This window comes from Acartia tonsa, chromosome 10 (genome assembly GCF_053477335.1).
Source record: "Acartia tonsa isolate MP-2025a chromosome 10, ASM5347733v1, whole genome shotgun sequence".
NCBI classification, from domain to species: Eukaryota; Metazoa; Arthropoda; class Copepoda; order Calanoida; family Acartiidae; genus Acartia; species Acartia tonsa.
Genome location: NC_137269.1, coordinates 7,869,746 through 7,897,244, shown reverse-complemented (window position 1 = coordinate 7,897,244; position 27,499 = coordinate 7,869,746). Strand labels below are relative to the sequence as shown.

At 33.2% G+C, this 27,499-nt stretch overlaps 1 protein-coding gene across 3 annotated transcripts in view; it reads left to right on the top strand.

The window, feature by feature from the left end:
- Positions 1-27,499, top strand: part of LOC145329310 (two pore channel protein 1-like) — a 34,135-nt gene that overhangs the window by 4,275 nt on the left and 2,361 nt on the right. For all 3 annotated transcript variants that reach the window (XR_013882862.1, XM_080173371.1, XM_080173369.1), the window contains exons 5-30: positions 469-528; positions 954-1,045; positions 2,804-2,881; positions 4,342-4,390; positions 6,909-7,019; positions 8,024-8,049; positions 8,360-8,476; positions 8,928-8,994; positions 9,796-9,902; positions 10,503-10,609; positions 11,605-11,675; positions 12,597-12,699; positions 13,645-13,679; positions 14,262-14,358; positions 15,653-15,745; positions 16,392-16,464; positions 17,626-17,679; positions 18,508-18,598; positions 19,085-19,173; positions 22,160-22,220; positions 22,968-23,074; positions 23,959-24,043; positions 25,019-25,102; positions 25,916-25,987; positions 26,747-26,822; positions 27,246-27,383. Coding sequence is in view for 2 of the 3 variants with exons in the window: in XM_080173371.1 (XP_080029497.1) it covers positions 469-528; positions 954-1,045; positions 2,804-2,881; positions 4,342-4,390; positions 6,909-7,019; positions 8,024-8,049; positions 8,360-8,476; positions 8,928-8,994; positions 9,796-9,902; positions 10,503-10,609; positions 11,605-11,675; positions 12,597-12,699; positions 13,645-13,679; positions 14,262-14,358; positions 15,653-15,745; positions 16,392-16,464; positions 17,626-17,679; positions 18,508-18,598; positions 19,085-19,173; positions 22,160-22,220; positions 22,968-23,074; positions 23,959-24,043; positions 25,019-25,102; positions 25,916-25,987; positions 26,747-26,822; positions 27,246-27,383 (2,143 nt within the window). In the remaining variant the exon portion in view is untranslated. The remainder of the gene's footprint in view (positions 1-468; positions 529-953; positions 1,046-2,803; positions 2,882-4,341; positions 4,391-6,908; positions 7,020-8,023; positions 8,050-8,359; positions 8,477-8,927; positions 8,995-9,795; positions 9,903-10,502; positions 10,610-11,604; positions 11,676-12,596; positions 12,700-13,644; positions 13,680-14,261; positions 14,359-15,652; positions 15,746-16,391; positions 16,465-17,625; positions 17,680-18,507; positions 18,599-19,084; positions 19,174-22,159; positions 22,221-22,967; positions 23,075-23,958; positions 24,044-25,018; positions 25,103-25,915; positions 25,988-26,746; positions 26,823-27,245; positions 27,384-27,499) is intronic.

Here is a 27,499-nt window from a genome sequence, read left to right as displayed (position 1 = left end):
CCCTTTAACTCTCTTGCCCTCCTATTGGATGAATCAACTGACAAATAAGTGAGTTCCATGTTAGCAACCTAAATTGACAATAATTTTTCCCATGTCTCAATATCTACGCATATTCAATATCCATTTTAATTCTTTTATTTTGGTAGATTTGGTTAAAAATTGCTTAAACTGTGTTTTCATGCTGTACCAAAGGGGGAGGTAGGTTGTGCTAAAATTCCGTAAAAGTGTGAGTTTTAACTTTTTAAGGCTTAAAACCGGTAGTACAACGATAATATTATTGTTAACTTAAAAACTAAATTTTTTGTCTATTGTTCTAATCAATAAGGAATACACATATTTAGTGAATATTATCGTTCTAGTACTGTTTTTAAGCCTTAAAACTCACACCTTTACGGAATTTTAGCACAACCTACCTCCCCCTTTTTCTAGTAACTTTTCTTCATTTAATTTATTTTTTTATTTTTTTAGGGAAGCTGCAATATTTCTGGATGAAGGGAAGAATAATGATAAATTCATGTATCATCCAAGGTAAAGGAGGATGTGAATAAGAATGGTGTGGGCAGGGGGGAGGGGTTACTCGAGAACCTTTTGACCAAAATTGAGCAAACTTCGGATTTAAACTACTATAGGGCCAAAGTTACTTTTAAAATATCGGTGACCGCCGTTCACCGCCGTTTTCTGCCGCCGCCAAAAAAAAATTGTTATTGCATTTCTCGCCGAATTAGGCAATTTGGAATCATTTGAGACCTTTTTTTTTAATTTTTCCCTTACTATCAACCATGCGGGGGGACTTTTTTTCAAATTCTCGTTTATCTATGTATAATATCTTAAATTCAGTACTTCTCCTGTGCTTTTAAAGATATTGACACAAAATCTTTTTATTGTATTTTGAAGCTCTGCATGTATGCTCCATTCTAACCCTGAAAGTAAAAAAGTTTTCGGTTTAATTTTAGGGACATGGATGCCCTTCCCGCCTACCTTCTAGTTCACAGCAGATGGTTTAATGCCATTGATTTCTTCGCCTCCTTGATTATTTTTCTACTTGGTAAGAATACTATTTTTTAACAGAAGCAAATACGACTAAATAGATTGTCAGATCCCCACTTTGAATCCGTCTGAAGCCAATCTTTACATTATTAACAAGTATGACAACATCCACAAAAGCGAATGCCTGAAACGGTAGGACAAACGGACATTAACACTTGTAGAGTGTAAGAACTGAATAATCACAATATAAATTAAGTTGAAGATTGTAAGTAAATTTGTTAAAAACTGCTTAAATACAGGATATTGTTGAAGGACATGCTTACATTTTTAGGACTTGATTATAGAGATGCTTCTCTTAAAATATTGTATTTTGTTGTTAGAGGAAAAAGTATTCCAAAAATCAGAACAATCAAATAATTTATCACATAAAAATTAGTTGTTAAAAATGTTGAAAATCAACATGTTAAAAATGGACATAGACATTCTAGTAACAATTATACAGTTGCTACGCTTTCTAAATTGTACCTAACTACTACAGGAATTATCATGCAAAGTTTGAAATCGATATGACAATTCTATACTGTTTAAATTAACGAAAATAGCTAACTGTCTGTGACGTACGGATGGACGGACCGTCCTAATTATAGAAAAGCTTCGCTTTTAATAATGACTTATTAAATGTTAGTAGGTATAGAAAACTGAATGAACTGAACAATAACATAACTATTAAAATATTTCCTTAATCTATAATACAAAGTAGAACGATGTCTGTCCGTCTGTCAGTCCGTCCCTTAAGATCTCGGTAACCACTGAAAAACAAAAAAATTCCCCCCATTTTTTTTTTTTTTTTTTTTTTTTTTTTTGTAGAAGAATTCTTTTGTAGAAATATTCTTTTGTAGAAGAATTCTTTTGTAGAAGATTTCTTTTGTAGAAAATTTCTTTTGTAGAAGATTTCTTTAATTCTTCTTATTTTTTTTTGAATTTTTTGTTGTTGTCATCTCTTGGGGCAAAGCCCCTAGAGGCTAGGGGCGAAGCCGCTAGTACATACTAAAGGAATAAGAAATTGGAACATGTATTGAATTATTTGATCTAAATATGCAGATTAAATTAATTGGTGAAAAAGTTTGGACACTGCTAGCTTGTACTAACGAATCAAGATTTATCCGCAAATTTGCTAAAGGGGACTATCCACGAACAGAGCACGTAATTCTAAGTACCTTCCAGCATTGACCCTGAGTATTTTCTTCAAAAATATATTAGGTCACTATTAATTATTAATATATTGACGAGAAAACTTATGTTTCGCCACTTCAAGTTGAAGAAAAGTAAAAAAAATGTCCAGCATTTTTAGTCAAAATTCTATCAAACGTTTTGTTGAGTTCGGGGTCGGGGTGTCCATATTGTCAAATGGTAAAAATAAAAAAAAGTCAAAAGCACATTTACTATGTTTAAATTAATGCTAATATGGATTAATTTACAATCTATATAACACGAGTATTCGCATATCATGTATCATCAAATATCCATTTTATTAAAAGAATTAGCTTAATAAAAGTTTTCAAAATCAATTAAAATACCTAAAAAAGACATGGTGAAACATAAATTTTCTCGTCAATACAATAAAGATATATGGTGACCTATTATATTCTAAAAGAAAATACTTAGGATAAATGCTGGAAGGTACTTAGAATCATGTGCTCTCGTTCGTGGATAGTCCCCTTTTCACCATATGGCTTGCATTTTTGTAATATGTGTATGACTGTAAGATAACTTCGCTAATACGCAAATTAAGAAAATAATGAAGTTTCACTTTTAGGTTTATTTGAGGAGCCTTGTATAACCGCCTTTCATATACCAGTTCCTGTTCATAGCTCTATAGAACTTTGTTCATTAGGTTGGTATACATTTTAGATTAGTAAAATCGTTGCAGTGTCATTTCATATCTTTTTAATATAATCTTATTTCAAATAAGTTATATGAATAGACATTATTATTTGATAGTAAACATAGCATAACTAGATGGTCCATCTCTCCTCATAATTAAGAGGAAATTTTAGCAGACAAACAACTCTTTTTTTTTATATTCGATTCTTTCTAAGAAATACCAGCGACGGAAATTTTCGTTCTCATAAAACATTTATAACGCCAAGCCCAAGGGTGAACATAACCACAGCAATTATTTTTCATCACACTTTTACATTATATCCTATTAAACTTTTTTTAACCTATTTTTAAAACGTATATAAAAAATATACTATGACACCAGTAGAATCAGACTGCAGAGCCTAAATTTGAATTAAGTCCCCAATAAACTTTTTTGGGGGGATTTAAATATTAATTTTTACTGTTGCCGTGGTCATTTTGACCAGAGCAAAAGGACTTTTTTTATTTGGGTAAAATTCGTAGCTTTTAGAGTTTTTTGCTTCATAAATATTGTATTCTGGTATAGAGTAAAATTAGACCTTATGATTTTTCTATAAAAATTCACTAAAAAGTTAAATCTTTACAATATACCAATGAATTAACATTAACATGTTTGTGTTCTTTCACCTATTTTAAACATATAAAAATTGGCTGTAAAGGGTTAAATTTGATGTCAACATGACAAGATGTCAAAAAATGTTTATGCAATACAACAAAATTATTTTTGACACATACACAAATATGATATAAAATAAGATTATTCAAACTTATTTTTTAAAAATATTTTTAAAAAGTATGTATCTTTTACGTGTATAGTTTTCATTCTTTTCATTTTAATTAAATAAAAATTATTTAACTACATTGTAAATAAGTCACTTTGTGAAAACACTCTTTCGGAAATTATAAATAATTGAAATGAAACAAGAAATCTTATTGGTTTGACTTTAGCATTATGTGTTTTATTGTATTATGTTAAATTTTTCACTGAAATTAATTGTTTTAGAAAAAAAATTATTTCCATCAAACAGAGTACCTAGAGTTTTTTTTATTATTGTATTGATAAAAACTGAATCATATAAAATTGTTCTGTAAGAAACAATTTACCCCAAACTAAAAGTTGCTTTTGCTCCTGTCAAAATGATCACAGCAACATATAAAATTAATTTTTAAATCCCCCCAAAAAAGTTTATTGGGGACTTAATTCAAATTTGGGCTCTGCAGTCTGATTCTACTGGTGTCATAATATATTTTTGATATATGATTAAAAAATAGGTTAAAAACAGTTTAATGCAACTATTTTTCTAATTCCTTAGCGTTTTGTGTTGGGTTTTAAATGTCTGTATCAAATTAACATCCATTTTCCCCAATCGCTAAGTGAATATTTATATAAAACATTGAGACATGACAATTGAAAAACATTTGTCTTTTCAGTTTTACTGTCCATCCAGGCCTTTCTAAAGATTCGATGGGTTGGGTTCAGGTTGGTAGTATTTTTTTCAAACAAGGGGGGGGGGGGGGTTAATGCAACCATCTCGTAATCAATGTATAAATGGCACTTAAAATTCGAATTTCGATCTGAAATTTTGGTAGGTCTATTTTCCCTAAATCGAACAAAAAGGTAAAAAAGTAACGGCTAACAGCTCAGCCGTTTAGCCGTTTTTTGGCTATTTTTAGGGCAAATCTGTTATAAATTACGTAGGAATCAACTTATTGAAACATATTTTTGCTTTAAATCATGTGAAATTATACAAAAAAAAACATTTTTAGATATCTTTTACCAGCAACTACCGGCTAGAACTGTTTGAAAACGTTTTGGAGCAGTTAAGAGTATTATTTGGAGAAAGGTTTCGTGATGATTTAACTTGAAAATAGCCTAAAAAAATGGCTTAACGGCCGTTAGCCGCTACTATTATTACTCATGCAAAATTTCGATTGCAGGTATCATTTTCGTGAGAGTTTCTTCGTAGAGCACATAAATTTGGAAAAATCGTACAGAAACCCAAAAAAGTGGGGTTATTTCAAGGGCGTCCAAGTTTTTTCATTTTGGGGGGTTAAAATTCCAAATTTTGTGGGGGGGCCTATGGCAACCCGAATTTAATTTTTTTTTTGTTGGGGGGGGGTTAATCTTTACATTATATAGGCAAGGACGTCCAAGCTTTTTATCTTTTAGGGGGGTAAACATTTAAACTTCAAAATTTTGGTTTTTATTTATTCTCCTTATAATATCGTATTGGTATAACCTTTTTTATTATACCTCATACAATAATACTTCTTTTTGAGGTTAACAAACTTTAAAATTTTTTGGAGTTTAAAAGTTAAAGTTGGTCTTCTCCTGAATTTTAAAAAAGGTGGGGTCTGTTCCCTTTATCCCCCCTATGTAAACGCCCGTTTGGAGAGAAAGGAAGTAGTAGACAACAGGTGCAGATCATGGCGTTCATACATTTACCGTTAAATTAAAAAGAAAAATAATAATAAATTATTAATTAGCAATGTTTTTTCTACATATTTTCATTTATTATTCAAATAAATCTTGTGAAAATTATAATTATAATTTTTTGGACAAAACCAGTCTCCTCTAAACTGAGAGTCCAGTTATTTTTTCTTAGCTGTAATGTATAAACACCTAATGTCACACTATGTCGTTATAATATTAAGTCCTTCACACATTTCTGCAAATTAACAATATAGCAAATGTTTATGTATCCTAATATTGAAAACAAAATATAAAAATATAAAAAAAGAAAAATGTAAACTCTTATTGTTATACCATATCAACCCTTAAAATAGATTAGTAGATGTCAGTCTTATTGAATCAGATAATAATAATATAACATTAATTTAATTTGCTAAAATATATAAACACTTATATATAGATACAGGAAGGATGTAGAAACATAAGTTTATTACCCTATTTTCAAGAAGATTTAATCAAGGATACCAATGTAAAAGTTAACAAAATATATAATTCTTTACAAAAACACACACACACACTTACATAATATTGTCTTAGGTTAGGCAAATTTAGAGTTAAAGGAGTTTCACAGAGATAGTCCGTCCCCAAATTAGAAACAATGGTAAATGATGGGATATGTAGGTATGAGTTAAAGCACACAAACTTTTGGTTTTTTTTTTATCTTTTCATTTAATCCAATTAAGTTGCACTTTAAAAAAGGTGTTGTATTAAATTTTGTACCTGATAGTATTAATCCTTAAAAAAATTTTATTATATGCAGCTGTTTGTAATTCTACCATACTCACAGAGTTCAGGGATAAGTAAATGTAAAAAAACATTTCTTAAAAACTTATTTCAAGCTTTAAACATAGAAATTTGCATAGTAAAGAAAATGTTGATTATGTTATTATTTGTTGTGATTATGTTACCATTTATTGGCATATACTTGTTTAATGTACTCTGAGATACTTTTACCTTTTTTAAGACTTTTAAAATATATATGTATAGATTGAACATTAAAAAACCTTAAAAATACCTTTAAATAATAGATTTATTCTTTAAGTAAAATTGAAATTTACTGTAGTAATTTATTTCAATATTTTTGATCAATTTGCGTATCATATTATTTGAACTATCATGAATAGATCACGACGAAAAAACTTTCGTACGAAATTTCTATGCGTTCGAAAATCCCAGTGATCACCAAAATTTCAGATCGAAATTCGAATTCTAATTGCCATTTATACATTGATTACGAGATGGTTGCATTAAAAACACCCCCCACCCCCCCTTAAATTCAATTTAAGTCGACCTTCCACTTTATATTTTATTTTTTTAAAAAATTTGGGGGGGTGGGGAGGGTGGTAAATTTTTGCTAGGGATGATTTCTCTTAGGAGGGTGGCAATACCCTACCACAAAAATATTATGAACCATCTCTGGACCTATGAGAAACTCCATTGTAAAGGATTTCAATATTTGTTTAGCGAGTTCCGAATTCTGTACCCTTTCAAATTCATTGGAGGATATATTTATTATTTTGTTTAGATCGTGTATAAAGCACAACCGTACTGTGATTAAGAATGTTACTCTGGTGGTCATGATTACAGAGGCCGTTGTCGTACTCATCAGACAACAAAATCATTTTAGAATTACAAGGTTAGTTGGTATAGCATTTTGGAAGGATAGAGACTCTTGAATACAGGGACTTTTAATGCTACTTTTAATTAGGGTTTGCAATCCGAATCCTGAATCCGTCCAATTTTAAGCCAATTTTGGAATCTGATTCCGAATCCGGAACCCGTTTTTTCAATAGCGGATTCGGATTCTTAATTGGTCGGCTAAGATTAGCGTGTTGAGTTTTTTTCTTTCAACTCCACCTTTTTGAAGGCAAAGATTATCATCATTATATATAATATATTTTAAAATTTGGTTCTCGGAAGTGAATTATAGAGAACATCAAGAACAATCATTTTTAGGACATATGTAGCACTAAAAATTTCTGATTTAAAAAAAGTTTTTAAAAATATTGCTAAAATCCGGAATCCGCCATAAATAAAAATCCGGAATCCGCGGGAATCCGCCTTTTTTTTTGGACGGATTCTTGTAGGAATCCGAATCCGGTCCAAAAATTTGATGGATTGCCATCCATACTTTTAATAGTTATAAATCTATCTCAACCATAGGGAATGCTATTCTGACAAACAAATTTAAGTGAAAATTTCCCGCTTCTCTTATTTCTCTCCGCCCCCCCCCCCCCCGCTTACCCATTTCCCTACAGTTACATAAAACACAAGTTTTACGCCAACTCTACGCCAGTAAAATATACAATTTTCAGCAATTTCAAATTGAATTAATTGGCTGATTTACAGCCCCTGCCTAAATTGTAAATGAGCTCTCAGTTTCAATAGTTTTTTTTCCAAGGCCTATTTCTTGCCCCTTAGGTAACATTTTTATACCATGCGGAATCCATGAATCTTAATTTATGAATAAACCTGAAAAAAGTATCATACATTGCTTTTTTAAAACAATAAATTGATAACCTTGCTTTTTTTGTTTTCTTTTTTTTTGATGTTATCAAAAACACTTAAGCAGAAAGGAAGAACCTTCACATTAAAGTAAGTACAACCTAGTTAGGTTAATGATTTTTATTTTTTTTTCAGATCTTTACGGCCAATATTTTTGCTAGGTAAATATTTTGTCATTTTTAGTAGCGCAGCTACTCTATAATTTAGTTTGTTTGTAACGATAGGAGGGAAATGTGATTTTCTCGGCTATTATTGCAGAAAAAAGGCTGAAATTGTCAGTGAATATTCCGATGACTTTTGTGTACTTTATCTATATTGCCGGGAAGTGATCTGGCTCACACCGAGCGTAAATCTTTTAAAGATCAATGTTTTTTAGCAGTAGCTGTGTCTCACCTCTGGCTCACCTCGGGGCAGATCTGGCTCGGCTTACCACTAAATGATTTAAAGTTCCAGCTCTTGTTTATATTCTAGATACAAGCATGTGTGGTGGGGTGCGTCGATTTATTCGACAAATTCTTCAATCGCTGCCTCCTATTCTCGATATGATGGGCCTACTCCTGTTTGTCATGTTGATCTACAGTGTCCTAGGTAGGCTTTTATAGTAGCTAAGCTTCTGTATAAGTGAATTTTCTTTTTTTTCTGCTATTCTTTCTTAATCTCTTTACCATTAGAGTAAAACACTAGAAGGAGAATGGGTTAAATAACTGTATCTCCCCATCGCAACCACCTTGTGCAACCCTTCTATTAGGTCATTGAAAATCAACCAATGGTGTCGCTTATATTACCCCGCCAAGTAGCAGAAAATAATTTAGTAACAGACGAAAGAGGTCTTTGAAGAAGAAAGGGAGGTAGTTGTCTGTATATACATCTATACTATAGATCTGTTTCTCCCCCCTCTCTTAATCTTCTTTTTTTGCAGTTCTTTTTAACACAGTCTTCTAACTGATTTTCTGCCTTTTAATATTTTATACATATTTTTTTATCTATATTTTACTTGTATACCTATTTGAAATGAATTAATCTTTATGTTTTTTTAAAGGATTTTACATGTTTGGTCCCACACCGTATAGGCCTGGTTCTCCTTACTTTCAAACATTTATGGACAGGTATATTTTTATATGTTCAATAAAAAAGCTACAGAGTCTGTATTTGTTTCTGTCTGTATTTTAGTATCTCTGAAATAGCATAATCATTTGTTGCGATGCTGCCGAGAAAATCACATTCCCCCGGCCCCTATAGCATTACAGACTGACTGACGGACATACTAAGTAAACTATAGAGTAGCTTCGCTACGAATAACAGAAACTTTGTCCCTTTCAACAGACTGAGTGTCAGGGATAAATATTTCCTGATAATGTCTCACCCCATTAATCAGATAATTCATCTGGCAGTCTTAAAGCCCTTGTAAGGTAGCTTCACAACTATCTACTCATTATGATCTTAAATATGTAGATAATAAGTTTGTAGGAAAAAGATGTGGAAAACAAAACTGTTATTCTGGCATTTTAGTAGTATCTGAAAGTACAAAAACAGCCTAATGCCAATTTGAACTCAATCCTAATAAATAGTAATGATTTGAATGAAGCATGTCGCTGTTATAGTAATGAAATAAAAAAATGAATTTATCCTTATAATAAAGTAACAGCCGTTAGTTCTTCATATAGTAAAATAATGGGTCTTATCGTTCTGGTCAATGAGAGTTTATTATGGATAATTGGTGCATTACGTGTTTAAACAAATATCATTTGGAAAACTTGAGCTCACCCATAGACAATTATTTCCTATATAGATCTAACATGGATCTTGAAGCAATGAAGCAGGTCCTTTTGTAAGTGTTAAAAATTGGAAGATTCTATCAAACAAAAGTTGTCGCAAATACAGGTATTACATAATATTCCTTGTTTTAGTTTTATAAACCTGTTTGTGCTGCTGACGACGGCCAACTATCCAGACGTGATGATGCCCAGCTATGCGGATAATCCGCTGTCTGCTGCCTTTTTCATCTCTTATCTTTGTAAGTATATTAGTTTAATTCTCTTTATAAACAGACTTTTGTCCAGAAGTCTTTAAGAGGCAAGGCGTTTTAATGAAGCTTGCTCTCCCAATAAGCAATTCACGTATTATATTGATGATATTTATGTTGTTTATGGACGGTATGTTTAGACGTTAATAGTGTGGATACATCTTACAGTCAGCAACAAGTTTGTTCATCACAAAAATTTTGTACTTTAATATCTAAGCTTCTAAATTGTAAAAATAAAAGGAAATTTTTAGAACCCAAAGAACTGAGAGATATGAACAAATTTTGCGCATTTGTATTAATGTTTATATTTACATGTATTTTTATGTATATCACACACGGATGTATGTTGGGGGGTGGCTTCTAAAACTTTTGCGTAAACAGTGATTATAGGCTTTATCTTTGAAGTGAGAGGATTGGTTATTTTACAAAAAGAATCCATTTGGTATGTAGTTTCCCTATCTTTAAAAAAAAATGGATTTTGCCTCCATGTTCATTCCAAAGACAAAGCCTACAATCACTTTTACCTATATTGTCTTCAAAAAGTTCTAAAATTCCCGTAGAGAAGTTAGACAAAATGATTTATTATTGCAGCAATCCTGTTGTACTTCTTGATGAACCTGATGTTGGCTGTTGTCTACGACGCCTTCACCAAGATCGAGGTGGGCAAGTTCAAGAAGCTTTTCCTTCACAAAAGAAAGGTGAGTTGCGGATAAAAGTGTTTTTAATGAGACGGAAATATTAAAAGGGATAGTTGCATGAAGTATATTTAAATAGTATGTTTGCAAACAAAAGTTTCAAGAATACCATTTATCTTATTAGTTTTGTATTATAATAAATAGCAATCAATTATGCAACCAAAATGGTCATCATGCTGTTTTTGTGGAAATAGGACAGTCATGTAAGTTCCATATATCAAAAAAAACATGATTTTCAAGTCTTGATATTTTTAAAACTACCTGGTAGAAAATTTAAATTCTTTCAAATATATGTCATATAGATGTAGTTTAAACTATTGAAGAGAAAAAAATTACGCAGTTCACTAAATTCAAGTTTAAATCCACTTCGTGCAACTAACCCTTTGCATTGTCTGTCTTTGGCTAATAATTATAGTAAAAGATTGTAATAATATTGTTCTTATAATATTTGAAATTTATTTTAGTTATATTTTTTAATACCTTTTTTTTGAAGCTTTGCATAAGTTGGTTTAAAAAAGACTTTTGGATTACAGATTAGGTATAGATTTTATAGAAAAATAGTTATGATAGCGTGGTTTACCTTAATTTTTAAGAACCCGACTATGATTAATTAGCTTTCTAGAATGTTTTAAGTGTCCTTTATACGTTAACTAGCGGCTACGCCCCTAGAGGCCTTTAGTGACACCTTAAATGTTTTTTTTTATATTTAAAATATGTCTTTGTTGCGTTGACGTATATGTTGCGTAGAACTTTCTTTAAAAAATCGAGAAACGTAAAAAAAATCGTTCTTTGTGATTTCACTTGAGAGGGTGGTGGTACCCTCCTCCAAAATAGTTATAAACCTTCCCGGGACCTATGAGAAGCTACCCTGTTAAGGAGAACCCGATCTGTTCAGCGGTTAGCGAGATCCTACGGTACAGACAAACAGACAGGCATCCTGTTAATTTGTTATAAGGATTACTAGGTTTGTTCAATTACAACTCCCTTTTATTTACTAGGCGTGTCAGCATGCATTTAAACTGCTGGTCACCAAGGACAATACTGAAGGTGTATCCTTTAGAAATTTCAGGTAAATTAAACCTTTTTCACATCAAGGACGGGTGTCAGGAATATTCATTTTTTTTTTGGGGGGGGGGGGGGTGAGGAGCAAAAAAACTTAATAGAGGGAATATTTTTTATTTCGGGGTAAAATTGACATCCAATGGGTAATTACCTTTCCCCAACATTCTTAAGGGGGGGGGGGGGCGGTGCCCCGGTCACGTTTTGTGTATGTTTTGTCAAGATAGTCTCCGATTTTTAACAACCAAGGGCTTGTGTTGTGTAAGCACCTTTAATTTATGTAAGGGGGGGGGGGCCCGGGGGGGAGTTCTGACACATTTGCGTAAACAGTGAGTATAGGCTTTATCTTTGGACTGAGAGGATAGGTTAAAAGGGATAAAATCATTCTTAAATGATGAATTTCCCCCAGATTTGAGATTTTTTGGATAGGCCTCCAGGTTCCGGAGCTCCAGGCCTCCAGGTGGTCTCTGTACAGGTAAAAATGAAAAAAAAAAATTTTTAAGAGTGAGATGTCAGCTTATGAGACAAAATATGTATGTTTTTTCTTCAAATATGTAAATAACAATCAAAAAGAAGTATATGTTGTTTTATACGTTAATCTCTAACTCTTTAAAAAAAATCTTATTTTTAATTTTTACCTGTACAGAGACCACCTGGAGGCCTATCCAAAAAATCTTAAATCTGGGAGAAATTCATCATATTATAAGAATGATTTTATCCCTGATAACCTATCTTCTCAGTCCAAAGATAAAGTCTATACTCACTGTTTACGCAAATGTGTCAGAACTTCCCCCCCCCCCTTGTACATTCTGTACAATAAATGATGTTTCTTTATTTTAGTGGATTGATATCTTATTTTGCCCCCCACAGTACAATAATAGACCACATGATTTGTACATTCTGTACAATATATGATGTTTCTTTATTTTAGTGGATTGATATCTCATTTTGCCCCCCACAGTACAATAATAGATCATATGCTAATGTTTAAAATGTTGATGGGTAACAGAAGCAGTGCATTTCTCACTCAACAGGTAAAAATTTAATAATAACCAGCGGCAACGCCCCTAGAAGCCTCTAGTAGTGGGGGTGAATGAAGTCGACCCCCCATACCCCCAGTTGTAGATACATTTACTTTTAAAAAGTAATAAATGAAAACAAAAAATTTTTAGGGGCGATTTCTGTTATTAAGAGTGGTCTACGCAAAAAAAAGTGGTCCTATATAAAATTAAAATTGCGCGGCTTGTGTTAATAGTAGAAATTTTGTATGCATATCGTTGGAACCACTATGAACTGTACACATTCAATACTTAAATCTTTAATGATTACTCCAAGTCAAGTTTTAAGTCATATGGGACATTTTTCCACGTAGCTCCTTAACTATAAGTAGTACAGGAATCGTTTTTATATTTCCAAAAACTAGAGTTCATAGCGGTTCTAACGGTATGCATACAATTTTTCTACTATTAACACAAAGTGGAACCACATCGGTCTTGCGGTTAGCAAGATTATTCGGGCAGACACATAGAAAGACATCCTGTTACTTTTATGTAAGGATAGTGAAGATTTTCTCGTGTTACCTAATAATACTTTTTTTCGTTTTTCATTAAAATATCTTTTTGTTAACAAATTTTTAAAAATACGTTGCTTTAATTTTAGACTAATTTTTAAACTTCAACTGAATCAAACAAAATGCCAAAAATAAGAGAAGTTTGTTTTCAGTATCTCTACGAAACCGATTAATATCCGGTGGATTAAAACCGGTTTTAAGCCATACTGAAAAGTTATGTATATTATCGAATAATATCCAGTTTTCAAGGATTTTATAAATGTACAATCATAAGGTTAAAACCAGTCTTTTAGCCCGTGCCTTAGGCATCTCGGGGCTAAAAAAAACTGGTTTTAATATTATAATTGTATATTTTTTATATCTGCAGAAATCTGTTTAAAATATGTTGCAATGAATAGATATTTTTTAGGATTTTTACAAAGTGTATGACGCAGTTGAGTACAGGTAAGCATTTTCGTACGTTATAACAAACAGACAAAAGTTAAAATTATTTCATGAATGCATAAATTTGCTTGGTGGGAGAGGAGACATTAAACTTTAAACCACAATACCTTATTTTTTTCTACTCAAAATCTGTGAATCTATTGAATGAGCTGGTTATTGTTAATCCCAAATTAGTTGTTTCCAAACTTTTCATTCAAAAGTTTTAATCTTCAGAAGGTGTAATCTTTTTTATAATTTGTATCAATTTATCATTTATTGTCCTAGTACATTTTTGTGTATTGTGTCTCTTAAATACCCTTTCCTTGAAATTGTTTGATTTTACTTGAATTTTTAGTAGCAAAGCTTCTCTATGATTAAATTTGTCTGTCCTTAACGCTAATTTGTGATTTTCTCGGCTGCTACTTAAGATTGATGGCTGAAATTTTTAGTTAAGTATATAATTCGTCGGTCAGTCGTCGGTCATGCTTTAAAAAATAAATACTTAGTCACTAAAACAACTGTAGCCCAATTTTGCCTCGGCTCACTATGTTCGTTTGTCCATTCACTACATGCGGATATTGTCATCCTTGTTTTTGTATATAGTTGGAGAATCCAAGAAGAACGGAAACCTTATTATGAGAACTGTAGGCATCCATTTGATGTTATCATTGCCGCCATCAGAAAACTTGTTAAATCAAAGGTGAAAGGGAATAGTAGCTTACGCTATATTGCCTAAAGTTGTGAGCAAGATTCCAGTCAAATGTGCTTAATCTTATTATGTCAAACTGTTTTTAAAATGCGTTTAATTATACTATGCGTTTGGTCAGCATTAAGATCAGTTAGACTTAATATGAGAATTTGACTGGAAGCTTGTTCACAATTTTATGGATTATTGCATAAGCTACTATTCCCTAATTGGATACTAGCGGCTACGCCCCTAGAGGCCTCTAGGGTCACTTGAAGAGGGGAGAGTCGAATTTGATAACCCAATGTATTATTTTCTAGGGGCGATTTTTCTTGGGAAGGTGGTGGTACCCTCCCCCAAAATAGTTATAAAACTTCCCGGGACCTATGAGAAGCTACCCTGTTAAGGAGAACCCGATCGGTTCACCAGTTAGCGAGATCCTTCGGTACAAACACACAGACACACAAACACAAATAGACAAACAGACATCCTGTTACTTTAGTATAAAGATGGTGCAGTTCATGGTAAACTGTCCATTTGACCAATTTTCTTGAAAAATATATGAACATTAAAGGCTGCAAGCAACCAAACGGTTCACGATTAGATCTTGTCTTTTACAGATTATCTATAGAGACCTTCTTATAACGATTTGGGAGCATAAAACGTTCTGCCGTTTGGCAGCTAGTATCCTTTAAAGTTTATAGATTTGTGGAGATAATTGATCCCGGGAACATTTTAACTTTTCTTAGATTTTACAATATGAATAACTTTTTTTAAAGCAAAGCTTTTCTATGATTAGGGTCGGTCGGCCGTCCGTTACTGCTAGCTCTTTTCGTTAATTTAAACTGGTTAGAATTGTCCTATTGATTCCAAACTTTTCATGTTGATTCCTTTAGTAGTTGGGAAGATTTACAAAGCATAGTAACTCTCTAATCGTTACCAGAATGTCCGTACGTCCATTTTAAACATGTTGATTTTAGTCCTTTTTAACAGCAAATTTTTATGTGATATAATTATTGGATTGATTTGATTTTTAACATACTGATTCCTAAGACAACAAAGTACAATGTTATAAGCGGAGCATCTCTATAATCAAGTCCTAAAAATGTAAGAATGTCCATAAACATTATCCTGTATTTAAGCAGTTTTACAACAAATTTACTTACATTTTTGTTACGACTTTAATATATTTATATTGTGATTATTCAGTTCTGACACTAAGTTTAAATGTTCGTTTGTCTTACCGTTTCAGAGCTTCGCTTTTATGAATGTTGTCATCCTTGTTTTTCTTAAATGCTTTTATCTTCAGGCTTTTGAGTTTTTCATCTATACCTTGATATTTATCAACGGTGTCCTTCTTATCCTACAGACATACCTTCTGGATTCACCCACTCAGAGACAGGTATTCTTAGGATTCATTGGTTGATTGATACTAGTTTTCTAGGGTTTGGACCTGTATGGTCATTGAGTAGCTTCAAGCATATCATGACTTGCGCCCGCAATCTCGTGACAGCTCATGAACACCTCATCCTGTGTGTTTGTGTAGCCATTGTTTCTTAGTGTTTGGACCTAAGTAGTCTTGGAGTAGGACGATACAGTTTTGTATGGCCACTGGGTTAAGTTCAAGCTCCAGGTTTAAGTACATAGTAACTTGACCTGCAATCTCATGAGAGCTCCTATTTAACACCTTACTCTAGCAGCTTTCCCAATCCCAAATCAAACAGAAAAGCTTTGGATAAGGGATGTACTGATAATGTATGTACTCAACGATGACTAGTAATAAAATGCCGTTTCTCGCAGCCATACTCAATGTAGGAAGGGTGACGCAAATGTCAGTTTTCGTTATTTAATTTACTTTTTTCTCTATAGGATAAAAGCGATGATTTCAGGATTATTTAATTCTCTATGATATAAAGATGAATTTTTCTCAAATCATGAAATCTGACACTGAAATTTTTCGCCACCCTTCCAACAATGACAACGTACGACCATTACAACTTTGCATAATATTTTTTGTGTGTATGTACAACTTAATTTTTTTTATCTAGGACATTTATGCTTTTTGGGTATCCTACGTTTTCGTAGCAGCCTACGTAGTAGAGGCAATTCTAAAACTTATAGGTAACATTTTATTTATTTACATTACCTTACTTCACATTGTTTTGTCATAATTACTTCGGCATCCTATTTTATAAAGTAGTAAGGTTTTTTTTGTTTATAGCCAAAGATTTCAATACCTACTGAACTGATTGAAATCTTCATTTAAGGGTAGATTTGCATAGTTCATGGGAGGGTTTTAGGCTATTTTATTATTTAGATTTAAGTTTTGCCCGGAGCGGAGTCACTAGTTAAATAAATCGACGTAGTTAAAAAATTAGAATACTAGGGTTTGGCCGGATATCCGATACTGGATATTGAAACAATTCGGATACCGGATATCCGATAATTTGCCGGATATCGAGCTATTTTCAATATCCGGCTGGATACAAGATATCCAGCATTAGAAATCAGCTGGATTACGGTATCCGACAAAAAAAGTATCCGACCCAGCCCCATAGAATACTTCCTTTATCCCATAATATTTAGGTTACTATGTTTAATTAAACTTTATCATCAGATTTTCTTGATTATTTCAAGACAGCCGTGTTGTTTAATTTATAAAGGGACTAGTAGCTTTCGCAATATCGCGTAAAGTTGTGATTAAGATTCCAGTCAAATGCGCTTATTAGGTCAAACTTTTTTAGAATATGCGTGTAATTATACTATGCGTTTGGTCAATATTAAGAACATTTAGACTTAATAAGCGCGTTTGACTGGAAGCTTGCTCAAAATTCTACGCAAAATTACGATTCACGAAAGCTACTATTCCCTATATATTATTAAGTTTGTTATTTTAATCGATAATGTATGTAAAATTATATTTTCTATTCCTTCCTTCTTTGTAAAATTAAGATTAGTCATGTTATCAAACATTGTCTGAATAGCTATATATTTTGTATTCATTCGAAACTGATTAATATCCGGTGGATTAGAACCGGTTCTCATCCATACGAAAAAAAACTATGTCTAGTTTTCTACGAATACTAAAATGTACAATCATAAGATTAAAATCAGTTTTTTTTAGCTTATAACTTCGGCACCGAGGGGGTAAAAAAATTGGTTTTAATCTTACAATTGTAAATTTTATATCCGCGGAAAGCTGTTTATAATACTATGCGAGAAATAACGATTCCAGTATAATCAATATTGTGAAAATACGATAATACTTCCTATATATTTCAGGACTGGGTTTCAGAGACTATTTTAAATCACTCTGGAATGTCTTTGATTTCATAGGTGAATATGGATTAACACTTTTTCAAATCGAAGCTTTTCTATAATTAGGGTCAATCCGTCTGTACGTCCGTGACGCTTAGCTCTTTTCTTTAATTTAAACAGGTTAGAATTATCCTATCGATTTAAAACTTTGCATGAAAATTCCTATAACAGTTAGGTACGACTTAGAAAGCGTAGCAACTCTATAATCGTTACCAGAAAGTCCATTTAAAACAAGTTTTTTTTTACTTTTTTTTGACAACAAATTTTTATATGTTAAAATTACCTTATTCATCTGATTTTTTTAATAGTGATTCATATTACAACAAGTTACAATGTTATAAGCGAAGCATCTTTATAATCAAGTCCTAAAAACGTCAGTATGTCCTTAAACAGTATTGTTTATTTAATTAGCTTTGCAACCAATTTACTTACAATTTTGTATAGACTTTATTAATATTAAGTTTATTCAGATCTGACACTCTACAAGTGTTAATGTTTGTTTGTCCTTCCATTTCAGAGCTTTGCTTTTATGGATGTTGTCATCGTTTATTTAATGTAATAATTTTAGATATAGATTTCGTGGATATTGTTACAGGAGAATTTTTGTCGTCAGTTAAGTTGCTAATAAAGTCCTCTGATATTGCTTAATACGTTGGTCAGAGGAAGGGATGGGTTAAGGCCATTAAGGGGGGTATCGTTTTATTAGCCGTCTGCGAGAAACATGTCAGGGTATGCGAGAATATCTCATAATATCCACATATTCTTTATCCATTAAAATAAGCCTTTTACAGTTTTACAATTATAACAAAATATTAACTTATATTTATTTGTTTTTATTAATTTTAGTTACATTGAGTGGTATAACCAGCATAATTCTGACAGAATTTGATATTCCAACATTCTACATTATTATTCTAAGACCGCTTAGACTTTTAAGGTATTGTCTTTAAATCATATTTTCATTAGTTTTATTTTGTAGCTCGGCTTTATTTACAATGTTTTTCAACAATGCTTTATTCATTACTAGCGGCTACGCCCCTACTATCTAATTCTAGGGCCTCTATATTGGAAGGGGTAGGAGGACAGAAAAAAAATATTTTAAACCATCCGGGGCTGTATGAATTTTTCCTGTTGTGGACAAATAAAACTCATTACGCTTTGCCTCTATGGGTTCCCCCCCTTGAGAGGATAAATTAAAAAAAGTATGAGCTATATTCGTTTATTTTACAACAGAAATGGGAGGTGTCAATTTTTCCTTTTTCGGGCGATGGAAGTGTCTAAATAGCTTAATACCAACACAGGATCAGTCAAATTGGTTGAGCGGTTACGGAGACCTTAGGCTTCAGACAGACATGGGATCTACTTTGTATTATAGATATGTTTCTCATTTTAATACAAAAAAATAACCTTTTTTTTCTTTTAGGCTTTTCCGGTTGAAGAAACGATTCCGGGATGTTTTTGGAACTTTTGTCATTTTAATGCCAAGACTCAATTGTGCTGTCATAGTTTTAAGTAAGTTTTTAAAAATTAGGGCATTGGAAATGTAAATTACACTTGTACTCAAATTTTTATAACAAGGCTCTCAATCTTTTTCCTTTGCTTAAAACCTCAGGCTCTTTAATAGAACTTTGATTTGTTGGTTAAAAACTATATCAATGTCCAAACTTAAAAATCAATAATTTTAATCTACAGAAGGGAATTTATTTATCATCGATCGGGATATAATTTAATTTATCGTCCATTGTCTTACCCTTAAAAATCCATGAAAATCTGGTTTTCTTTTAATATTGTCCTATGAATTAAGTAGTTTTAGGCAGGGTTTTAAAGGGATAAGACAATTGCCAATAAATTGGTGTACATCCCCAATGATGAAACACAAAATTACCCTTTTTGTAGCTTAAAATTATTGGTTGAATCATTAGAACACTCAACTTAATAAACCAACCGATCAAACATCACTATAGTCCCCAAAGTTGTAAAGCCAACAAATAAGAAAGAGTTATTTAAAAACTTTGGGGACTAGTGTAATAAACTGCCCATTGTCCCCTCTCTCTCTCTCTCTCTCTCTCTCTCTCTCTCTCTCTCTCTCTCTCTCTCTCTCTCTCTCTCTCTCTCTCTCTCTCTCTCTCTCTCTCTCTCTCTCTCTCTCTCTCTCTCTCTCTCTCTCTCTCTCTCTCTCTCTCTCTCTCTCTCTCTCTCCCCCTCTCCCCCTCTCTCCCTCTCTCTCTCTCTCTCTCTCTGAGTTTTATGTGTTTTTGTTATCTGTTGTAAGATCTAAAATTTAGTTGTCCATTTTCAAGTTAACATGATATAAGAAGATTGGGGAGAAGAAAATAAGGGGGGGGGGAAGTTTTGCCACTTTCGCGTAATCCGTGATTATTAGGCTAGGTATTGATGTGAGACTATAGGTTATTTGGGATAAAAGTTTACTTTTGGGTAGTACTTCACGTATATTTAATCATTTTTTGGATAGGTCTCCAGGTTCAGGTGCTGCAGGCTGGAAGGTGGTTTCTGGACAGGTAAAAAAAATTTAAAATTTTTGTTTGAAGAGTTAGAGATCAAATTAAAAAACAAAATATGCATCTTTATGGATATTATTGACATATAAGAAGATAAAATAAAAATCGGCCTCCAGGTTCAGGTGCTGCAGGCCTCCAGGTCAACTCTGGACAGGTAAAAAATAAAATTTTTTATTTGAAGAGTTAGAGGTCAACTTATAAAACAGAATATGCATATTATATTATTGACATTTTTGAAGAAAAAAATTAAATCGGCCTCCAGGTTCAAGTGCTGCAGGCCTCCAGGTCCACTCTGGACAGGTAAAAAAACAAGTTTTTTATTTGAAGAGATAAAGGTCAACTTATAAAACAGAATATGCATATTTTTTGATATTATTGACATATTTGAAGAAAAAATTAAAATCGGCCTCCAGGTTTAGGTGCTGCAGGCCTCCAGGTTCACTCTGGACAGGTAAAAAAAACAAGTTTTTTATTTGAAGAGTTAGAGGTCAACTTATAAAACAGAATATGCATCTTTTTTTATATTATTGACATATTTGAAGAAAAAATTAAAATCGACCTCCAGGTTCAGGTGCTGCAGGCCTCCAGGTCCACTCTGGACAGGTAAAAAATCAAATTTTTTATTTGAAGAGTTAGAGGTCAACTTATAAAACAGAATATGCATATTTTTTTATATTATGGACATATTTGAAGAAAAAATTAAAATTGGCCTCCATGTTCACGTGCTGCAGGCCTCTAGGTGCACTCTGGGCAGGTAAAAAATCAAATTCTTTATTTGAAGAGTTATAGGTCAGTTTTTAAAACAACATTAGCATCTTTTTAGATGTAACATGTATATTTGAAGAAAAAAAATTGGCGTCCAGGTTCAGGTGCTGCAGGCTTCCAGGTGAACTTTAGAGACTATTTTCAATTTTATTTCCTATTTATTTGATTTCCCCCCTACTTTTTTTCTATTCTATATTTATTTAAACCTGGTAGTTATCATATTCATTGAAACTTTTTGATGGATCCCAGTGACCGCTGTTCGCCATTGGCCAGGTAAATATCCAGGTAATTTTTGAATTTAGAAGAAAGGTATGTATTCAAAAACTGATAAAAATAAGATAATATAGTAAAATTAATCATTTAAGGCTTCAAAATGTGTGTCCAGACAGGCTCCAGGTCCTTAAATTTCACTATATAATTATATTTTAAGTTTTAAACTTATTCAATTTTAAATCTTTCTTCTAAATTCCAAAATAACCATTTGAGATATTCACCTGGCCGGCAACAACCAGCGTTCACCAGGATCCAGGTAAAAGTGTCACTGTCCATATAAAAAAGTAAAAATGTATATAAGTTGACCTCTATCTCTTCAAATAAAAAACTTGTTTTTTTTACCTGTCCAGAGTGGACCTGGAGGCCTGCAGCACTTGAACCTGGAGGCTGATTTAATTTTTTTCTTCAAAAATGTCAATAATATAAAAAAAAGATGCATATTCTGTTTTATAAGTTGACCTCTAACTCTTCAAATAAAAAATTTTATTTTTTACCTGTCCAGAGTTGACCTGGAGGCCTGCAGCACCTGAACCTGGAGGCCGATTTTAATTTTTTCTTTAAATATGTCAATAATATCAAAAAAATATCCATAAAGATGCATATTTTGTTTAATAATTTGATCTCTAACTCTTCAAACAAAAATTTTAAATTTTTTTTACCTGTCCAGAAACCACCTTTCAGCCTGCAGCACCAGAACCTGGAGACCTATCCAAAAAATGATTAAATATACGTGAAGTACTACCCAAAAGTAAACTTTTATCCCAAATAACCTATAGTCTCACATCAATACCTAGCCTAATAATCACGGATTACGCGAAAGTGGCAAAACTCCCCCCCCCCTTACCCCCTCCAAAATTAAACATCAACAGTTAAACCCTCTTTCTTAATAGGCTGGAAGCGCGCAGCTGCTATTTATTCAAGTAATAAATATTTTTTTATAGTTTTCATGTATTACTTCTATGGTATAATTGGTGTGGAGCTCTTTCATGGATATGAATTAAAGTAAGTAATTTCGGATCAACTGCAGTTGACGGTAAAATATTCCTGGTAACGAATATTTCCAAAAATCTATGAATTTTAAAGACTGCTAGCTGCCAAACGGCTTAATGTACAGATCATGCCCGCACACCGCGTTTTAAGCGGCATAAGAAGCCCTAAAAATAATCTGAAATAGCCAAGATCCAATGATGCACAGGGAAAGCTTCACTGTAGAAAAAAAAACGTAAAATATGTCTTTTTCGCGCATTTCTCTGCACTGCGAGATAATTGTGCATTATTGATTTATGGCTATTCCAGATTATTTGTACGCCTTCTTATGCCGCTTAAAACGATGTGCGGGTTTATGCGTGACTTTAATCATGGAGGGAGGGGACATTGTGCTGTTTTATACACTAGTCCCCAAAGTTTTATAATAATGGTTTCCTATTCGTTGTCTTAACACTAATTGAAGTCTACAGAAGGGTTAATTTTATGTTATATCATTTGGGATGTAATTTATCGGCCATTCTTACTCATACCCCTTTAGATCCCTGGACGGACAACAGGAAAAAGGGAATGCTATTCTGAGAAACAATTTTAAAGGAAAATTTCCCCCACAACCCCCTTCCCATTTTCCTCCCGTTCTTACCCACCCTCTTCAGTTATATGAAAAAAGCTAACTTCCAAAGGTTTCGTGATTTTTTTTGTAGAATTGATTGTTATAATAGCTAGGCCTGCTGGACATGAATACTATTTTTTTTTCTCTCTCAGGAATTGTTGTAAGAACACAACTGTGGAGCCATACTACAACACAGATGATAACAGCAGTGGTATTGGATATTATTATCTCAATAATTTTGAGAGTCTTCCAGCTGCAGGTTACCTTTATTTAGTATTTTGTATTCTGGTATCCTTATAATTAGGGCAATCCGAATCCGGAATCAGCCTAATTTTTGGCAAATTTTGAAATCCGAATCCGGAATCCGTTTTTTGATAGCGGATTCGGATTCTTAATTGGTAGGCTAAAATTAGCGTCTTGAGTTTTTTCTTTAAACTCCCCCTTTTTGAAGGCAAAGATTATCATCATTATGTTCAACATCTTTTAAAATCTGGTTCGATTCTCGAAAGTGAATTATAGAGAACACCAGGAACATTAATTTTTAGGACATATGTATCACTTAAGAATTATTAATTTAAAAAAAAGCCTTTTCAAATATTGTTAGAATCCGAAATCTGCCAAAAATACGCCATTTTTGGACGGATTCTTGTAAGAATCCAAATCCGGTCCAAAAATTTGACGGATTACCATCCAAAATTATAATAAAGTAACAGGATGTCTGTGTGTTTGTATGTTTTTACTGAAGGATCTCACTAACCGCTTAACTGATATGGTTCTCCTTTACAGAGTAGCTTCTCATAGGTCCTGGGAAGGTTTATAGCTATTTTGGGAGAGAGTACCACCACTCTCCCATGAGTAATCGCCCCTAGAAAAAATCCCCCCCCACCCCAAAAAAAAAATTCATCCCCAAAATTTGTTTTCCTAAATCTTAAATTAAAATTGGGTTATCGAATGCAGCTCCCAATCCTGAAGTGCCTCTAGGAAGCGTATTCGCTAATTTGTAATAAACCAGTAGCGAGAATGTAAATTCACTGATCCCATAAGTTGTATAAACACTATCTTCTATTGGTTGGCTTAAGACCTTTGGGTACTTTGATTAAATCTTCATGTAACACATACAAATTGATAATTGATGATTTTTAGGTGTAACCCTGTTTGAGCTGACAGTGGTCAATAATTGGTTCATTATTATGGAGGGTTACGCTGCAGTAGCGGGTTACTGGTCCAGGTATTATCTATCTATCTATCTGTCTGTCTGTCTGTCTGTTTGTCTGTCTGTCTGTCTATCTAGTTCATTATTATGGAGGGTTACGCTGCAGTAGCGGGTTACTGGTCCAGGTATTATCTATCTATCTATCTGTCTGTCTGTCTGTCTGTCTGTTTGTCTGTCTGTCTGTTTGTCTATCTAGTTCATTATTATGGAGGGTTACGCTGCAGAAGCGGGTTACTGGTCCAGGTATTATCTATCTATCTATCTGTCTGTCTGTCTGTCTGTCTGTCTGTTTGTCTGTCTGTCTGTCTATCTAGTTCATTATTATGGAGGGTTACGTTGCAGTAGCGGGTTACTGGTCCAGGTATTATCTATCTATCTATCTGTCTGTCTGTCTGTCTGTCTGTCTGTCTATCTAGTTCATTATTAAGGAGGGTTACGCTGCAGTAGCGGGTTACTGGCCAAGGTATTATCTACCTATCTATCTGTCTGTCTGTCTATCTGGTTCATTATTATGGAGGGATACGCTGCAGTAACGGGTTACTGGTCAAGGTATTATCTATCTATCTATTTGTCTGTCTGTTTATCAAAGATTTGTCATATAGGGAATAGTAGCTTTCGCAAAATTTCATAAAGTTGTGAGTAAGATTCCAGTCAAATGCGCTTATTATGTCAAACTGTTTTTTGACTGGAAGCTTGCTCACAATTTTACAGAAAATTGCGAAAGCTAGGTACTATTTCCTCTTATATAAAAAGGGGAGGGTTAGTTTTTTGTTGGTACTTTAGGTTCGTTTAGGTTAGGTTAGGTTATATTGTGCACTAGGTAGTCCCGCAGGGATTTAGAATAGGAAACAAAACTAAACCCCCTTTTTTCTCAAAAATAAAGGGGGGTGAGGTTAGTCCTCAACCGGCCACTTGTAAGCTATTACCTATTTCTCAGCTAAAAGTTTTAAAATAAATCCTCCAATTTTAATTAATCCTCTAAAATTTCAGGCTGTACTTCATGAGCTTTTACTTGTTAACAATGGTTGTTATGACCATAGTTGTGGCTTTCATCCTAGAGGCTTTCCTTTTCAGGTATACAAAATACTAGTGATGGCAATCCGTCGAATTTTTGGGGCGGATTCGGATTCCGGATTCTTAAAGAATTAATCCGCTATTAAAAAACGGATTCAGGAACCGGATTCGGATTTAAAAATTGGGCGGATTCCGGATTCTGGATCCGGATTGCCAACCCTACAATATACATTTTCTCGTATTCCTTTAAAACCGATTAAGATCCGGTGGATTAGAACCGGTTCTCATTCTACGAATATAAAAAAAAATGTACAATCATAAGTATTTTAGCCTGTGCCACCGGCATTTTGGGGGCAAAAAATGGTTTTAATCTTACCTACTCTTACTATAAATGACGAAAATACGACGAAACGCCCCTTAAGAGACGTTGTCACGAAAGGGTCTCTACCCTAATGATGTTATGGTATCAAACACCTTGATTAAGTCTAAACGGCAATATATATATCTCTCAAATCTTTATACGATGTGTTCCTAGAATATATTTATTATTACTTGTATCTTACACAAGATTTTTATGTTCTACGTTAAAAATGAACTCTGTAGTGGGCTAAAAATAACAACCCCCATCCCCTTCTCTCTTACTGGATAAACGGCCCGCTCAATCAATGCGAGAGGAAATTGCAACCTAAATTGACGACAATTTTTCTCCTGTTATAATATCCAAATATATTCTATATCCATTGTTACAGAACAAGATGAATATATTTATTAAGATTATTAGTCCTGCTGTGGTTTTTTTGTGATAATTTTTTTTAAAAATCTTTCTTATTTACATTGCAAAAGCAAATTTATATTTGTTTTTTTTTTGTATAGAATCCAGTACAAGAAAACTATGGACAAGGAAACTGAAATCAAAAGTCTGTGTGTTGACGTTAAAATAAATAGGTAAAAAATTTATTTCTCGTATTCATTCGAATCCGGTGGATAAGAACCGGTTTTAATCCATACGAAAAAACTATGTCTAGCATCGTATTATGTCCAGCTTTCTACGAATATAAAAATGTACAATCATAAGATTAAAACCAGTTTATTTAGCCAGTGCCTTCGGCACCTCGGGGCTAAAAAAACTGGTTTTAATCTTATAATTGTACATTCTATATCCGCGGAAATCTGTTTATAATACGATACGGGAAATAACTATTATCGCATCGTATTAAAGACATGATTTTTAAGTATGGCTCTAAACCGTTTGTTATCCAGTGCATATAAATCGGATGACACTCTACCTTAAAGGTTGATTATTTAGGAGGACTGAGGTACCTTCTTGCATGACCTATAAAAACCTAAATTGTAATGGAGAACCATATCAGTTCAGCGGTTAGCGAATCTTTAGTACACAGTCACAATGACAGAGAGACATCCTCTTACCTGATATACAGATTATTGGCAACGCCTCTAGAGGCCTTTAGGGCAGTTGATGCAGAGAAGAAAAAAAAATGAGGGGGATTTTTTTATTTTTTGGGGGTGGTGTTTGAGGTGTCCCACCCCCCAAGAAAATAGCCTAAAACCACCACAGGACCAGTAGGTATATTCCCTGAAGAGTAGAATCCGATCAGTGTAGTGGTTACCGAGATCTTATGGAACGGACGGACAAATAGATAGACAAACATCCTGTTACTTAAGGATATTTTTATATATTTTCAGAGAAGAGTTGGTAGAGATGGAGGATATATTAAAGAACGAGGGAGGACTTAGGAAGATTTTAGTCAATGATTTCCAGGTCAGTTACCATGGTAGGGAGGGGACATTGGACAAGAAATTACACCGGTACCCAAAGTTTTATAACCTATCTATTCGTTAACAGAAAAAAATTGGGTTCTGTTATTATATTTTGATTGGTTGGTTCTAAATTAGTAGTGTTCAAACTTTTCAACCCGTAATTTAATCTACAGAAAGGGCAATTTTGTTTATCATTATTGAGAATTTATTTGAATTTATCTTCCATTGTCTTATCCCTCCATTCCTCTGTCAATAAATTTCAAATAAATTACTAGAGAACCCGATCGGTTCTGCGGTTATCGAGATCCTTCGGTACAAAAAAAACAGACATACAGACAGATATCGTTCTACTTTTTATTATAGATTGTTCGGTCAATACCATTGGATGGAGGGACACAAAATTGTCAAAATGATAATTTTTCAGGGTGACTTTTTATGTTTTACTGGGTACATGCGGCGAACGCGAGAACAGCTGCAAAAGTTGATGTACAAAAGAGAGATGGCGGAGTGGTTCGAAGAGGCACAGCAGGAGGAAAGAAGGAGGGCGGAAGAATTTCAGCAGGTACAAAAAACGGTGGTATTATCCTCTTTGGATTTTTTTTTCAATTTGAAAATTTGAAATTTAAAAAAATTTAGTTCTCCATTTTAGGAGGGCTTTACATAGGTCTTAGGCGGTTT